The sequence below is a fragment of the Oncorhynchus clarkii genome, chromosome 31, assembly GCF_045791955.1.
Source record: "Oncorhynchus clarkii lewisi isolate Uvic-CL-2024 chromosome 31, UVic_Ocla_1.0, whole genome shotgun sequence".
NCBI classification, from domain to species: Eukaryota; Metazoa; Chordata; class Actinopteri; order Salmoniformes; family Salmonidae; genus Oncorhynchus; species Oncorhynchus clarkii.
In genome coordinates, this window is record NC_092177.1 from 17,878,188 (window position 1) to 17,893,975 (window position 15,788).

General features: G+C 41.8%; 1 protein-coding gene across 1 annotated transcript in view; it reads left to right on the plus strand.

Moving 5' to 3' along the window:
* The first annotated feature begins 10,113 nt into the window (after nucleotides 1-10,113).
* LOC139391087 (FAT atypical cadherin 1b) overlaps nucleotides 10,114-15,788 on the plus strand; it is a 46,244-nt gene continuing 40,569 nt past the window's right edge. Inside the window, exons 1-5 of the mRNA XM_071138599.1 lie at nucleotides 10,114-10,189; nucleotides 10,680-13,967; nucleotides 14,337-14,455; nucleotides 14,595-14,690; nucleotides 14,787-14,886. Of these exons, the coding sequence (XP_070994700.1) occupies nucleotides 10,685-13,967; nucleotides 14,337-14,455; nucleotides 14,595-14,690; nucleotides 14,787-14,886 (3,598 nt within the window). The 5' untranslated portion in view covers nucleotides 10,114-10,189; nucleotides 10,680-10,684. The remainder of the gene's footprint in view (nucleotides 10,190-10,679; nucleotides 13,968-14,336; nucleotides 14,456-14,594; nucleotides 14,691-14,786; nucleotides 14,887-15,788) is intronic.

Below are 15,788 nucleotides of genomic sequence, written 5' to 3' on the forward strand. Positions count from 1 at the left end.
ACAAACCTCATTGCTACAAACTGTTTTTAATTGGTTAATGTTGCATAGGCGTACGTTTTTTTAACCTTTTGGAACTACCCATCCCGGGATCCGGGAGAATTGTCATCAACTACACTAATTAGCATAGCGCAACGGTCAAAAATATTACTAGAAAATATTAATATTCATGAAATATAGTGAAACACAGCTTAGCCTTTTGTTAATCACCCTGTCATCTCAGATTTTGAAATGATGCTTTACAGCCAAAGCAAGACAAGCGTTTTTGTAAGTTTATCGATAGCCTAGCATAGCATTATGTCCAGCTAGCAGCAGGAAGCTTGGTCACGAAAATCAGAAAAGCAATCAAATTAACCGTTTACCTTTGATGATCTTCAGATGTTTTCACTGACGAGACTCCCAGTTAGACAGCAAATGTTACTTTTGTTCCATAAAGATTATTTTTATACCCAAAATTCCTCCGTTTGTTTGTCACGTTATGTTGAGAAATCCACCGGAAATAGCGATCACGACAACGGCAAAAAAAAAATCTAATTATATCTATAATATCGACAGAAACATGGCAAACGTTTTATATAATCAATCCTCAAGGTGTTTTTCAAATATCTATTCGATAATATATCAACCGGGACAATTGGCTTTTCAGTAGGAGCGAGAGGAAAAATGACTACCTCTGTCTTTTACGCAAGAATCACTCTGAGAGCCCTCAGCTGGCCACTTACGCAATGTAGTCGTTTACGCTCATTCTTCAACATAAAGGCGTGAAACTATGCTGTAGACACCTTAGGGAATACGTAGAAAAAGGAATCTGGTTGATATCCCTTTCAGTGGCCAATAGGGGTGCATAGGAACACAACGGTTTCAAAACATGAGTCACTTCCTGATTGGATTTTTCTTAGGCTTTCGCCTGCAATATCAGTTATGTTATACTCACAAACAATATTTTGACAGTTTTGGAAACTTTAGAGTGTTTTCTATCCTAAGCTGTCAATTATATGCATATTCTAGCATCTGGTCCTGAGAAATAGGCGGTTTACTTTGGGAACATTATTTTTCCAAAAATAAAAATAGTGCCCCCTAGTTTCAAGAGGTTTTAAAATCTGAGTGATAGACCTCAGCTTGCATTTTGACTCATAAAGTGATCTTGACACAGAAAAGGTTGGTGACCACTGGCATAAGACAGCAGCTCCAACTTTGTTTGCATAAGACAAAACGTCACACATTTTTTTACTTGAGAAATACTGCACCAAACATCTTAGATGTAAAATTATGCAACTAAAACATAATTTTGGGGATTTTGAAGAAGTGAAATAGGCTTCCGCGTCTACGGTGTCTTATGGGGGGACAAACATCATTAACCAAATGCGGAATCAGTCAGGAAACACTTCCAAGACTGAAATCACATGCGCCAATCGGTGTGTTCAGTGGCTCTTTAATCTCTCATGTTGTTATTAAAGCGGTCACCTGCGGTGTGTAAGTTCATGTTTAAGTTAGAAAACCTCCACAAGCCATACAACCTCCATCAATTAGATGTCTCTCAGAACTTGGCTGTGACTGACAGAACTGATCTCCACAGTAGAGTATTTTATTCAACAGACTGAACCACTATTTTCTCATAGAAAAAAAAAAAAGTCTTTGGAAGTTCACTTCACTCAGCAAGAACCCTCCCCACCTTGTTCCATATTTACCTCTGGGAGTCTAACACTTATGTGAGTTTGCAGTGTACTTGATGGAGGGTGTGTATGTCACTCCAGGCCATCCAGTTACCACGCTGTACAACCCATCTGCTCCTCATTGTTCATTCCATCAGATGAAGACTACATGAGGAGGAAAAGTTACTGTAGATCTGTCATGACAACACAGTCTTAGGAATCTCACTGGAGGACATTTGTCATTGTGTACACTCCGATAAATGATGATGTCCTATCCCTAAAAATGTCCATGTGGTTAGTTCTCCTACGTCCTCGCAGTCCTGACATGCTGACAGTGACAGGTCCGTCTCTCTCTCTCTCTCTCTCTCTCTCTCTCTCTCTCTCGCTCTCTCCCAGTCTTGCTCTCTCTTTTTCTCTCACTCTTTTTCTCTCTCTCTCTCTCTCACACCTTTATCTCTGTGAATCCCCAGTGATGAAGAGGGAGAATGTTGACTGTCCAACCCCCACCTGAGACTCATTTATCTAATGACAATTGTTTCCAGTATGTTTTGCCCCAATGTGTATTTTGTTATCAGAAGATCAGTTAATAATTTCCACATCATCAAAATGTGCACCAAGCACACATTTTACAAGATAAAAAAAGTAATAATCGCTGGGACTAATCTAAATCACAGACTGATCTTATTTTTTCAAAAAATCAAATAAAAAATCAAATAATTATGTTGCCAATCTCTGTCCATCTCTACAGGCCTCTTCTCTTTTTAAATTATTTTTTGAATTTTTTGAATTTTTACCCCTTTTTCTCCCCAATTTCATGGTATCCTATCTTGTCTCATCGCTACAACTCCCGTACGGGCTCGGGAGAGACGAAGGTTGAAAGTCATGCGTCCTCCGATACACAACCCAACCAAGCCGCACTGCTTCTTAACACAGCGCACATCCAACCCGGAAGCCAGCCGCACCAATGCACCGGAGGAAACACCGTGCACCGTGCCGTGCACCTGGCCACCTTGGTTAGTGTACACTGCGCCCGGTTACGACAGAGCCTGGGCGCGAGCCCAGGGACTCTGATGGCACAGCTGGCGCTGCAGTACAGCGCCCTTAACCACTGCGCCACCCGGGAGGCCCTTCCTCCTCTTCTCTTGAAGCAAGCTAAAACTGCCAAGAGAAAAAATGCTATGGAGTAATAGTAACAATTGTACATAAAAAAAAAATTATGTTAATGATTTCGATATATCATTTAGCCCTCAATTTTTATCTGAAACAATTAACCCTAGTTGAAGCATTTGTTATCTGCATACGTTGAATGGGTAAAGTAAGGATAAGATGTCATGCAAAGAAAAGATTGGCGTGCATAAGAATGCATTCTTTAAATGAATCCAGTACTTCAGTTTCTGAAGACCTATCTCAAGATAACAACCTAAGCGTTTCTTATACTGTGTCATGTCCAATCAGTTATCCTTAACAGAAATAGCATGTTTTCTTTCTGTTCTCATTGAAGCATATTGCTGAACACTTGTCAACATTTGATGAGACTAACCATACAAATTTTGCTAAAATGTCAAACATGTATTCTCTCAGGCGGCTCACAGAGTTAACACTGAAGAACAGTGGAACATGTTCTGATCTATGTTCTGATCTACTGGCCTCTCTTTAATCCAGGGATAGAGTACTGGTATAGAGCCCTGGGAACAGCTAGGAGAGATGTCCAGCTGGCCTTTACCGGCCCAAAGCTAGTTAGACTAAGACCCTTTAACCAGCTCAGAAGATGATTTGCGGCTTAGGTTAATTACAAACAGGACTAAGAGGTGACTTATTAAAACAATGTCACATGGCATTAGGAGAAAATAGAATTAGATGGTCCCAGGGGGAAGCCCTAATCTTATTTGGATTCCAGTATACCAAGTTAAATCCCAAGTCTGTCACAAGCCATTTACGCTCAGTTGTTCCCTCATTTCAACGTTTTGTCATGACAGACGTAAGATTCTCCGTGAGAGGGAGGGCACTGAAAGTCAAAGACAGCATGTTTGTGGTTGTCAGTGCATCCAGGGAGAAAGGGAGGACATCTGCTGTCATTCCACAGCTATGAGCCTCATGTTGTGAAGAAGTGGGGTTGGTGACTACAGTAGTGGCCGCATAAAGATGGCCTCGCTATAGAAGTGGGCAGCTCAGATATCCCACAGTTCCCAGGAGATGTGGAGAGCACAAAGCTCAATGGAGCTGAAGATGGGAAGTCATCAAACCAGGCCTCATGCCAGCCCATCAGCCCACTCAGAACAGTGTCATAGAGGGGAAGAGGCAGCAATCTGACAGGATCGTCTGACTGCCTGGAGGGAGCAGCATAATGGACTGTGACTCCGGCGCCCAGGGTTTCTGAGATTGATGTAGGCATATAAAAGTTTGAAATACTTTTGAGAGATACTTTTTCATAATAACAGTATATTGAAGACCAGTTACCCTAATAACAATTAGTGTTTATTGTGCTTTTATTATGCTTTCATTTTATTAAGTTCATTATGCTTCAATGTGTTTTTTACATTTTTATTCAGTAATGTGGATATGATTCTGAAGTCTACATAAATATACTGTATTTGTATTTATTATGGATCCCCATTAGCTGCTGCCAAGGCAGCTGCTACTCTTCCTGGGGTCCAGCAAAATTAAGGCAGTTATACAACTGTAAGTGATGTTGTTGTTGTTCTCTTAGCCAGGCTTCTTTAACTACAACTTAGTGATTTGCAAAACGTTCCAAAATGATGGGGTAATATGTATCAGCCAGCACTGATACAGAGAGGTGCAGAGAGGCTGCAGGCACAGGTGTAGCAGCAATATTGATGTTACTCATATTGATGTTACGCAGGAAACAGAAACTGCTTATTTACTACTTGATGTACTGTAGCTTCTTTGTAAACATGCTCAGTAAGGTTCTCCTAACTATATATCTTTGTCTGTAATGACAACAACACACAGCATATTGAAACAACAGGCTACTGTACAGAATGGTGTATTTCTTCATCATATTCATTAGCCTTTGAGGCAGTAAATGAAATGACAAGCCTGATAGACCAAGCAGGTTTTGTGAGCCCTGCCTGGACATGTCTCTCCTCTGACAGAATTCTCTACCACCTGTCTCTCCACCTTCCCTCTTTGATGGGTGTCTCAGCAATAATAGATATAACATTCTTTCAGATTACATTCTGTGTTCCAGACCCAGGATACTATTCCGTAAGAATGGGTCAATGAGACACCTAGAGGGGAAAAACATATTCTGGTGTGGGTTTCAGTTTTCAATGTGAAAGATTGTATTGCCTAAAGCACAGAGCATCCTTACCTGGGTCCCCTGGAATGGGTTGGGCTGATATTGCCTTGAACTGCTGTGTGACTGTCTCTCATGGAGTAAGATATGTGCACAGAACTCCCTCTCATGTGAGGTGCCCCAGGGTGCATAGCAATGTGAAACTGCCATTGTGTTTTTACAAGGACAGCAGATATAGTCTAGTACCTGGCTAACACACATACTTCTCACTGGAGGGACTGGGAATGACTTTCTTCAGAGAAAGAAGTATCACATTATTATTTTATCAGCCTGTCTTCCTGTGAAAAAAAATATGGATAGACTGTATGAGGCAATATTCTCATTTAATAAATAATCCTAATTTCATCAGAAGAGCTAAACTTTCCCACAGGAATGATTTAAAATATGTATCTGTCACGGGCGTCCTCCTCTTCATCTGAAGAGGAGAGGCGAGAAGGATCGGAGGACCAAAATGCAGCGTGGTATGTGTTCATCATGTTGAATTTTAATAAAGAAAACACTGAACACTGAAACACACTATACAAAAACAATAAACGAAATAGCGACCGTGAAGCTAATGAGAACTGTGCTGACACAAGCAATCAACATAGACAATCACCCACAAACAAACAGTGCAACCCAGGCTACCTAAGTATGATTCTCAATCAGAGACAACTAATGACACCTGCCTCTGATTGAGAACCATACTAGGCCGAAACGTGCAAATCCCCAAATCATAGAAAAACAAACATAGACTGCCCACCCAACTCACGCCCTGACCATACTAAATAAATACAAAACAAAGGAAATAAAGGTCAGAACGTGACAGTATCATGCTTTTCATGAAGGGAGGTGATACATGACAGCTCTAACACATTCAGAGGTAATTATACAGGAGAAGAGATAACAACACAATTTGTATGACCTATTTGGGCTATTGCTTCTGACTAAAAGTTGCAATCGAAAATGTATTCTAAAAGGATAAACATGGGATATCACTTTGTAATTTTATATTAATGAATTGAAACATTTGTTCTCATGTTAGAATTGTACTCTTGATTTGAGCAATGCAAAGGGAAACGCCTCTACAACATACTGTACTGTACTACCACATACTGTACTACCATATACTGTACTACCACATACTATACTACCACATACTGTACTACTACATACTGTACTGTACTACAACATACTGTACTGTACTACAACATACTGTACTGCACTAGCACATACTGTACTACGACATACTGAACTGTACTACTACATACTGTGCTGTACTACAACATACTGTACTAGCACATACTGTACTACCACATACTGTACTGTTACGTACTGTACTACTACATACTGTACTGTACTGCACTACCACATACTGTACTGTACTACTACATACTGTACTGTACTACAACACACTGTACTGCACTACCACATACTGTACTGTACTACCACATACTGTACTGTACTACTACATACTGTACTGTACTACTACATACTGTACTGCACTACCACATTTTTTTATTTTTTTTTTATTTCACCTTTATTTAACCAGGTAGGCAAGTTGAGAACAAGTTCTCATTTACAATTGCAACCTGGCCAAGATAAAGCAAAGCAGTTCGACACATACAACGACACAGAGTTACACATGGAGTAAAACAAACATACAGTCAATAATACAGTATAAACAAGTCTATATACGATGTGAGCAAATTAGGTGAGATAAGGGAGGTAAAGGCAAAAAGGCCATGGTGGCAAAGTAGATACAATATAGCAAGTAAAACACTGGAATGGTAGATTTGCAATGGGAGAATGTGCAAAGTAGAAATAAAAATAATGGGGGTGCAAAGGAGCAAAATAAATAAATTAATTAAATACAGTAGGGAAAGAGGTAGTTGTTTGGGCTAAATTATAGGTGGGCTATGTACAGGTGCAGTAATCTGTGAGCTGCTCTGACAGTTGGTGCTTAAAGCTAGTGAGGGAGATAAGTGTTTCCAGTTTCAGAGATTTTTGTAGTTCGTTCCAGTCATTGGCAGCAGAGAACTGGAAGGAGAGGCGGCCAAAGAAAGAATTGGTTTTGGGGGTGACTAGAGAGATATACCTGCTGGAGCGTGTGCTACAGGTGGGAGATGCAATGGTGACCAGCGAGCTGAGATAAGGGGGGACTTTACCTAGCAGGGTCTTGTAGATGACATGGAGCCAGTGGGTTTGGCGACGAGTATGAAGCGAGGGCCAGCCAACGAGAGCGTACAGGTCGCAATGGTGGGTAGTATATGGGGCTTTGGTGACAAAACGGATTGCACTGTGATAGACTGCATCCAATTTGTTGAGTAGGGTATTGGAGGCTATTTTGTAAATGACATCGCCAAAGTCGAGGATTGGTAGGATGGTCAGTTTTACAAGGGTATGTTTGGCAGCATGAGTGAAGGATGCTTTGTTGCGAAATAGGAAGCCAATTCTAGATTTAACTTTGGATTGGAGATGTTTGATATGGGTCTGGAAGGAGAGTTTACAGTCTAACCAGACACCTAAGTATTTGTAGTTGTCCACGTATTCTAAGTCGGAGCCGTCCAGAGTAGTAATGTTGGACAGGCGGGTAGGTACAGAAGAGCATGCATTTAGTTTTACTTGTATTTAAGAGCAATTGGAGGCCACGGAAGGAGAGTTGTATGGCATTGAAGCTTGTCTGGAGGGTTGTTAACACAGTGTCCAAAGAAGGGCCAGAAGTATACAGAATGGTGTTGTCTGCGTAGAGGTGGATCAGAGACTCACCAGCAGCAAGAGCGACCTCATTGATGTATACAGAGAAGAGAGTCGGTCCAAGAATTGAACCCTGTGGCACCCCCATAGAGACTGCCAGAGGTCCGGACAGCAGACCCTCCGATTTGACACACTGAACTCTATCAGAGAAGTAGTTGGTGAACCAGGCGAGGCAATCATTTGAGAAACCAAGGCTGTCGAGTCTGCCGATGAGGATGTGGTGATTGACAGAGTCGAAAGCCTTGGCCAGATCAATGAATACAGCTGCACAGTAATGTTTCTTATCGATGGCGGTTAAGATATCATTTAGGACCTTGAGCGTGGCTGCGGTGCACCCATGACCAGCTCTGAAACCAGATTGCATAGCAGAGAAGGTATGGTGAGATTCACATACTGTACTATACTACTACATACTGTATAAACTCACTTACTTACTTCCAAAAGAGCTTTATCCAGGGGATCACACAGACCAAGGCATGACACAGCCTAACTATATTAGTACATGTTTAACCACATTCTATTATTCACTGTCCAAAATTACAAAAAAATATATCTGACAGTCAGGGATCATCATTAACCTTCCTTAGATGTTGGCCAAATAGACACAAATTGTATGTGTTGATGAAGAACAGTTCAATCTGAGACCAAACCTTGTGAGGATATAGTAGGTCCTCTATGGTGTACTATACAGTTCTCACCAAGATCCTCATTCGAAATTGTCTTGAGGTTGGAAGAGATTGACAGCATGCATTCATCTCCCTTTGAAAAGCTTCCTATTTTATTGCTCTTATATACAGCATCAGCTATGGCTATGGTGTCTCTGATTAAGAGTAAGTACTGTAGGCTATATCAATGTATGTATACAGTACAGTCCACTTGACTGAATAGGTGATGAGATGACAAAAGTCTGTGATTTATGTTGTTTTTCTTTAAGGTGCAGAAATAGTAATGGGAATATTGTATCAGTGTGGCTCTACATCACTGACACAAAAAAGTGTCTATCAGACAGCACTGCCATTATACCCACTGAGTGGCTCTGCTCTGTCATTGTCTATGGGCCCTGGTCAAAAGTAGTGCACTAAGTAGGGAATAAGGTGCCATTTGGGACACCAAATTGTCTGAGGCTGCATTAAAACTATATGCACATTTATTGGTCGAACAATTGCTGTATTGACAGATCATATAAATTATGTTTTTAGACAAATGTGTAATTTACACATATGTCAAACTTTCACAGGTTCTAGTGTCTCTATTAGATCTAATCTGTGGCAATACTGTCCATGGAATTATAATTCTCTTGCCCAATTTGCTGGATTCAGTTGACCCAATTTGTGGACAATCAATTGTTCTTCCACTTCTTCAAACTTTGATGAAAATATTTCAGTCTCTCAGCTTTAACCCCTATTGATCTGTGGTCAAAATGAATCCCTTTAGCCCCATAAAGATTTAGCCTTACGCAATATGAAGATCTGTGAACCATAGAGGATGCTTCAAACACTTTCCTACAATATGTTACCTGAAAACACATATGATAATGTACTCCTGAGTCCCAAATGGCTCCTTATTGTCTATATTGTATAGTGTAGGGAAATAGGGACTCTGATGTAGTGCACTAAATAGGGAATAGGGTGCCATTTGGAACTTCTCTACCCCTCTCATACAATAAATCCCCACCACAGGGAAATTATTTATAGGATGAAATGCAGTTTCTTTCTTTCTCTTGGCTTTATGACTGAGAACAGGGTTTATCTTTAGTTGAATTGCTCAGGAAATTACTGGGTACAGACCATTCAGTTCAGGCAGCTTAAGTATTGTTACTCTGAGCCCAGATATAGACTTTACCTGACAGTGAACAGAAACATATAAATGCAATTATTCTATTTTATTCATAATACCTGATACAATATTTTACTTTGGACCGAAAATCAGTTAATTGTGGTAAAAATCTTATTTTTGTGGGTATTTTCTATGCAAAAAACACAAGATGGGGGTCTGCTGTTCGCCTTGACACCGATAAAATACAAAGGAAGGGAAAGTCGAACCTGGCTGCCCGTCTGTAAATATCAAATAGCTTGATAACATTACCAGTGCACGCTCATAGGTGGGTGTCGGGCAAGATTTAATTTTTAAAAGTTCTGTGCTGTATTGCCAACTCCATCCATTGTCTGGCATTCGTATTACCTCACTGCTGTAAGTATTCTTTCAGACAGGAACGAGCGCTCGAGCTTGAAATACGTCACTTCTTGCAGTGCAGGCGTATCCCACACTGCTGCTGCTGCGCTCGAGCCGCTCATTCAGAGTGAGGAGCCAACAATTGGACTGTAATCTCTGATTCATTAATGACTTCAAAATACACTTTTCCTTTAGATATTTAAGAATAAAACATGTCTTCAGATAAATTCAGTTTGCAGTATTCCTGTTCAAATTCGTGTTGTTTTGGCAACAAGGAATGTTGGCAACTACTTGAGTAGCAGAAAGTTGTGAGAAGGTGAGTTTCCATGTAGGGCTTTCTGTAGGCTAATAATCCAGCAATCGTTTTCAGAGTATTGATGTTAATTTGCACATTCTGTTATAAATTATGCATTTGCTTAAAAATCTTACTTGAGAAGTGGATTAATTGAAAAAGCCTATTGACAATAATTTACAGTAGGCTATTTATAGTCTTCCTCTCAAATGATCTCAAGTGTAGCTTGCAACAGAACAATTCTAGTTGACTTGTGTTATGCCTGTTAGAGAGAGTGCCTGCGTGTGAGTGCTCTTTTATCCTACATTTAGACATTTTTGTCATTTAGTAGACGGATCTTACCCAGAGCGATTTACTGTCGGCCGTGGGATTTATTTAAGATACTCTTGAAATGTTTAATTGGATTTGGGGATTTGGTTTAAGTTGGCAGCATACCTAAGCATAGTAGTTCTCAAAATATACATCCGACTGCAATGTATTCACACTTGAGTCATTATTATTTGTATTTTTTTAGGAACTATGTTGATATACGATGCCAACATGGGAAAGCTCTTCACAGCAATTGTTATGCAGATCTTATGGAGTTGCTCAGGAATACCTGGACAGCAGACATCACCATTTCAATTTACACAAACAGTATACAATACCACTATATATGAAAACTCAGCTGCTAAAAGCTATGTAGAATGCCCAATTAAAATGGGAATATACATCACAGACCCATCCTGGGACATTCAATACAAAATAGAATCTGGAGATGGAGAGGTTTTATTCAAGGCTGAAGAATATGTACTGGGAGACTTCAGTTTCCTGCGAATTAGGACCAAAGGAGGCAGCTCTGCTATACTCAACAGGGAAGTGAAGGAGCACTACTCACTGATAGTCAAAGCACTAAAATGGAGCACCAACGCTGTCGCTCAAACAAGAGTTCAAGTGCGAGTTCTGGACACCAATGATCTCCGGCCTCTTTTCTCACCAACCTCCTACACTGTTTCCGTGCCTGAACACGCTGACATCAGAACTAGCATTGTGAGAGTCACCGCCACCGATGCCGACGTCGGCTCAAATGCAGAGTACTATTTCAGCTTGGGAGGAGAACACACCCACATGTTTGCCATTCATCCTACCAGTGGGGTGATTACTCTCATGGCCAGGCTGGATTACGCTAAGCGGAGGCTGTTTGAGATGGATGTCTTGGCTGTAGATCGGGGCATGAAACTCTATGGGAGCAGTGGCTTCAGCAGCACAGCCAAGCTAACGGTCAGGGTACTGCAGGCCAATGACCACGCTCCCGTCCTCACAGCTGTTCCCTTAGCTCCATCAGCCACAGACACTGACCCTACATATGCTCTAGTAACCGTGGAAGACAATGATCAAGGGCCTAATGGTGAGATAGCATCACTGAGTATAGTTGCTGGGGACCCACTCCAGCAGTTTAGGGCAGTGAAAACCAGCCCTGGTGGAAAAGAATACAGGGTCAAAGCCATTAAGGATGTGGACTGGGATAGTTGTCAGTTTGGATGCAATCTTACACTACAGGCCGAGGATAAAGGTAGCCCACCACAGTTCTCCTCCGCTGAAGTCATTAGAGTGAGACCCCCACGTGTTGATGTGAGGGCTCCTACATTTGAAAAAAACATTTACAGAGTCAACCTGACAGAATTTTCCCCGCCCAACACTTCTGTTGTAATGGTGAGAGCTATGCCAAATCACCCCATGTTGAAATACTCCATCAAATACCCCAAGATCCAACAGATCACTCATCCTTTCACTATTAATTCAAACACAGGCTTGATAACAACAACTGCAGCTATCCAAGCTGACTGTGCCAGCAAGTATGACTTTGAGGTGATTATTAATAACCAAGAACAAGCATCAACCAGGGTGGTCATCAACGTGATTGATGTGAATAATAATGCACCGGTTTTTCAGCAACCGACCTACAAAGGCAATGTCAATGAAAATGTACCAGTGGGGACCAGCATCCTCACGGTCAGTGCCAGCGACATGGATGAAGGAGAGAATGGTTACGTTACTTACACCATCGCCAATGTAAACCCACCACAACCTTTTACCATAGATTACTTCACAGGTGTCATCAGCACTGCCAGGGAATTGGACTATGAAAAGATGCCAAGGGTTTACAACCTCCGAGTCAGAGCTTCAGATTGGGGCTCTCCTTTCCGCCGTGAAGTGGAGACTCCAGTTTCTATTACACTCAACAACCTTAATGACAATGAGCCCTTGTTTGAGAAGGTTGACTGTGAAGTGAGCTTACCAAGATACTACAGGGTGGGTGAGCAGATAGTCGCGGTGTCTGCTATCGATGCAGATGACATGGAAGGGGTTCAGCATGTAGTCATAGATGGTAACAGCCTTGGTCTTTTTGACTTGACACCAGACACTGGGCTGTTATCACTCAAGTTGCCCTTACATGACGGCGAGGCTGCAAGGTTGTCCTTCCACTCCTTACAAATTAGTGCCAACGATGGGGAGACATCAAGTAAGCCAATGTTTGTGAACATCACAGTCCTGTCTGGTTCAGGAGCCGTCTTTGAAAAGTGTGTGGATACAGGAGTGGTTGGGCGTATGGCTGAGAAGCTGCTTCTTGGCACCATGCCCCCCTCTCAAAGAGAAGATCATTTTGAGGACATTCATTCAATCAATAATTATTTTCCTCACTTTGTGGACTCTACTCCTAAGGTCATTGAGGTTAAAGAGGACCTACAAGTTGGGATGAGGATAGCTCATCTAAGTGCCATAGACGCAGACCATGGCTTCAGTGGAACATTGATGTTTGTGATATCTGGAGGAGATGTTGAGAGTCGTTTCATGATTGAAATGGACACGGGTTGGCTAAAGATTATGGAGCCATTAGACAGAGAAATAATGGATCAATATACTCTCAACATCACTGTGTATGATCTGGGAACACCACAGCGGTCAGCGTCACATGTCTTACAGATCAATGTCCTGGATTCAAATGACAACAGCCCAAACTTCCTCCAGAATAGCTACTCTGTATCGATAAGGGAGGATACAGACGTAGGAACAGCTGTCATTCAGGTTGATGCCACAGATAAAGATTCAGGGGCCAACAGAATCATCAGGTATTCATTGATGGCTGAGTCCGATCACTTTGTCATAGATGACCAGACGGGAGTGGTGAAGGTTAAAAGTCCATTGGACCGGGAGCTACACCCAACTATTATCCTAAAAGTTGTGGCCCGTGATCAGGCAGTTGATGAACCTCAGATGGTTTCTACAGTATCTCTGAAGATAGTGTTAGAGGATATCAATGACAACCCTCCTAGGTTTTTCCCCCTCCACCAGCGCGTGAAGGTGCGGGAGGACCTCCCGCTAGGGGCGGTGGTGGTCTGGCTACAGGCCCATGACCCTGACCAAGGTCAGTCTGGACAGGTCCGTTTCAGCCTGCTGGACAATGGAGATGGAGACTTTGATGTTGATAAAACAAACGGTGCTGTTCGTATATTAAGGACCCTGGACTTTGAGAGGAGACAGGTGTATAACCTGACAGCCAGAGCCAAGGATAAAGGGAAACCTGAGTCGTTGTCCTGCACATGTTTTATTGAAGTCTACGTAGTAGATGTGGATGAGAATCTGCACCAGCCTCGGTTTGCCTCCTTTGTGGATAAGGGAAGTGTGAGAGAAGATGCTCCTATTGGCACACCTATAATGACAGTTATAGCACAAGACAATGACCAAGGTAGAGCTGGAGAAATACGCTATTCTATAAGGGACGGATCAGGCCTCGGAGTATTCACCATAGATGAAGAGAGTGGTAAGAGATTTCTTCTTTTTAAAATGATAACCTTTAAACCTAACCCTGCTATAGCATTGAAATGTACTATATATTGCATGTTGTAACCAGGTGAATGCAAAAATGGTCTTCATATATTTTCTTGTTTGGATAAAACATTTGTCCCTTTAGGCCAACACAACCCTTTATCACTGAGGTATTTAAAACCGGGTTATTCTTGAACTTACTTTGCATTTTCAATTATGTTTTTGACTTATATCTGGACTTTCATCCTGTAATGTTTGCTATGTAAAGTAGAGAGCACAGAGCTGGGATCTCGAGCCGTGTGTGAGACCAGAGTTCCCAGTGATGCCTTGACATGAAACATGCTTCTTCTCTTTCTCCTCACAGGTGTCATACAGACACAGGAGCTTTTAGACCATGAGACCGCCGATCATTACTGGCTGACTATCTATGGCACCGACCTAGCTGTGGTGCCTCAGTCGTCCTTTATGGAGGTCTACATTGAGGTTAGTTTATTGTTGGATTGTGTTCTTTTTTGTCCATTTTGTCTCTTTTTTATTTATCTTAATTCACATGTAGCACTTTGTGATTGTTTTTCAATTACATTTGTGTTCCAAATCAAATGTATGATTATTTATTATTCAGGTTGAAGATGTCAACGACAATGCACCACAGACCTCCGAGCCAGTCTATTATCCTGAGGTCATGGAGAATTCCCCCAAGGATGTATCTGTTATCCAGGTCCATACTTCTAGACATACTTTTAAAGAAGCACTTTTATGAACTTCCACTGTCCTCCGAGAGTTGCTGAATGTTCTCTCCCCTTCTGTTATCCAGGTGGAGGCGGTGGACCCTGACTCTGGGAACAGTGACAAGTTCGACTATAAGATAACCAGCGGGAACCCACAGGGATTCTTCAGCATCGACCACCAGACGGGTGCAATCCTAAACACTATTCATGCATTTTTACAGTGGTTCTTCCTTTAAAAGTTGCGGTGTACTGCAGCACAGATAGCGGGGTGCCACAGAATTCTATGGCACGTTATTTAAGTGTCAGCCATTGTTGCCAGAATGACGCAATTTACCACAATCTGCCACCATTTACCATAAACGGTCGCGGCATAAGCTCAAAACCTTTGAAAGAAGATCCTCACTATGCTTTGTATTGTTACACACTGATCTTTGTGTGAGACTGTCCTATTGCGTCATCATGTTTAACTGATTTTAGCCAAAGTGTTGTACTTTTCATTATACTGTAAACCATTTGATGTCATAACAAGCGCAACATCCCTGAAAAGTTTTGCACAGTAGGCTAATTTAAACATGAACATTTTCAGTTTGCATAGACATCTCACTCAGTACGAACTCTTCTCATGGAAGTGCTCCTGTTATGCAAAGTTTTATGGCAGCACTCCCTGTAAAGTAAATCTAACATTGCTAGTCCAGTGTAGAGATAGTGTTGCTGTCTGTCCAGCATATATCTCTGTGTTTCATGTCATCTGGGTGAGCCTGGTCCCATATCTGTGCTTGTTTAGCCAACTCCTTGTAATGTCATGAAACAGTCAGAGGACTTGGCTAATGCAAATACAGATCTGGGACCAGGCTAGAGCTTGATGGCCACACCATGTCATTTAGTTTATTTCTAACACTAGATTTTCTGTTGTGTCCATGAGAAAGCCCTTGTGTACCCAGCCAACAGGGTTTACTGACCATGAGAAAGCCCTTGTGCACCCAGCCAACAGGGTTTACTGACCATGAAAAAGCCCTTGTGCACCCAGCCAACAGGGTTTACTGACCATGAAAAAGCCCTTGTGCACCCAGCCAACAGGGTTTACTGAC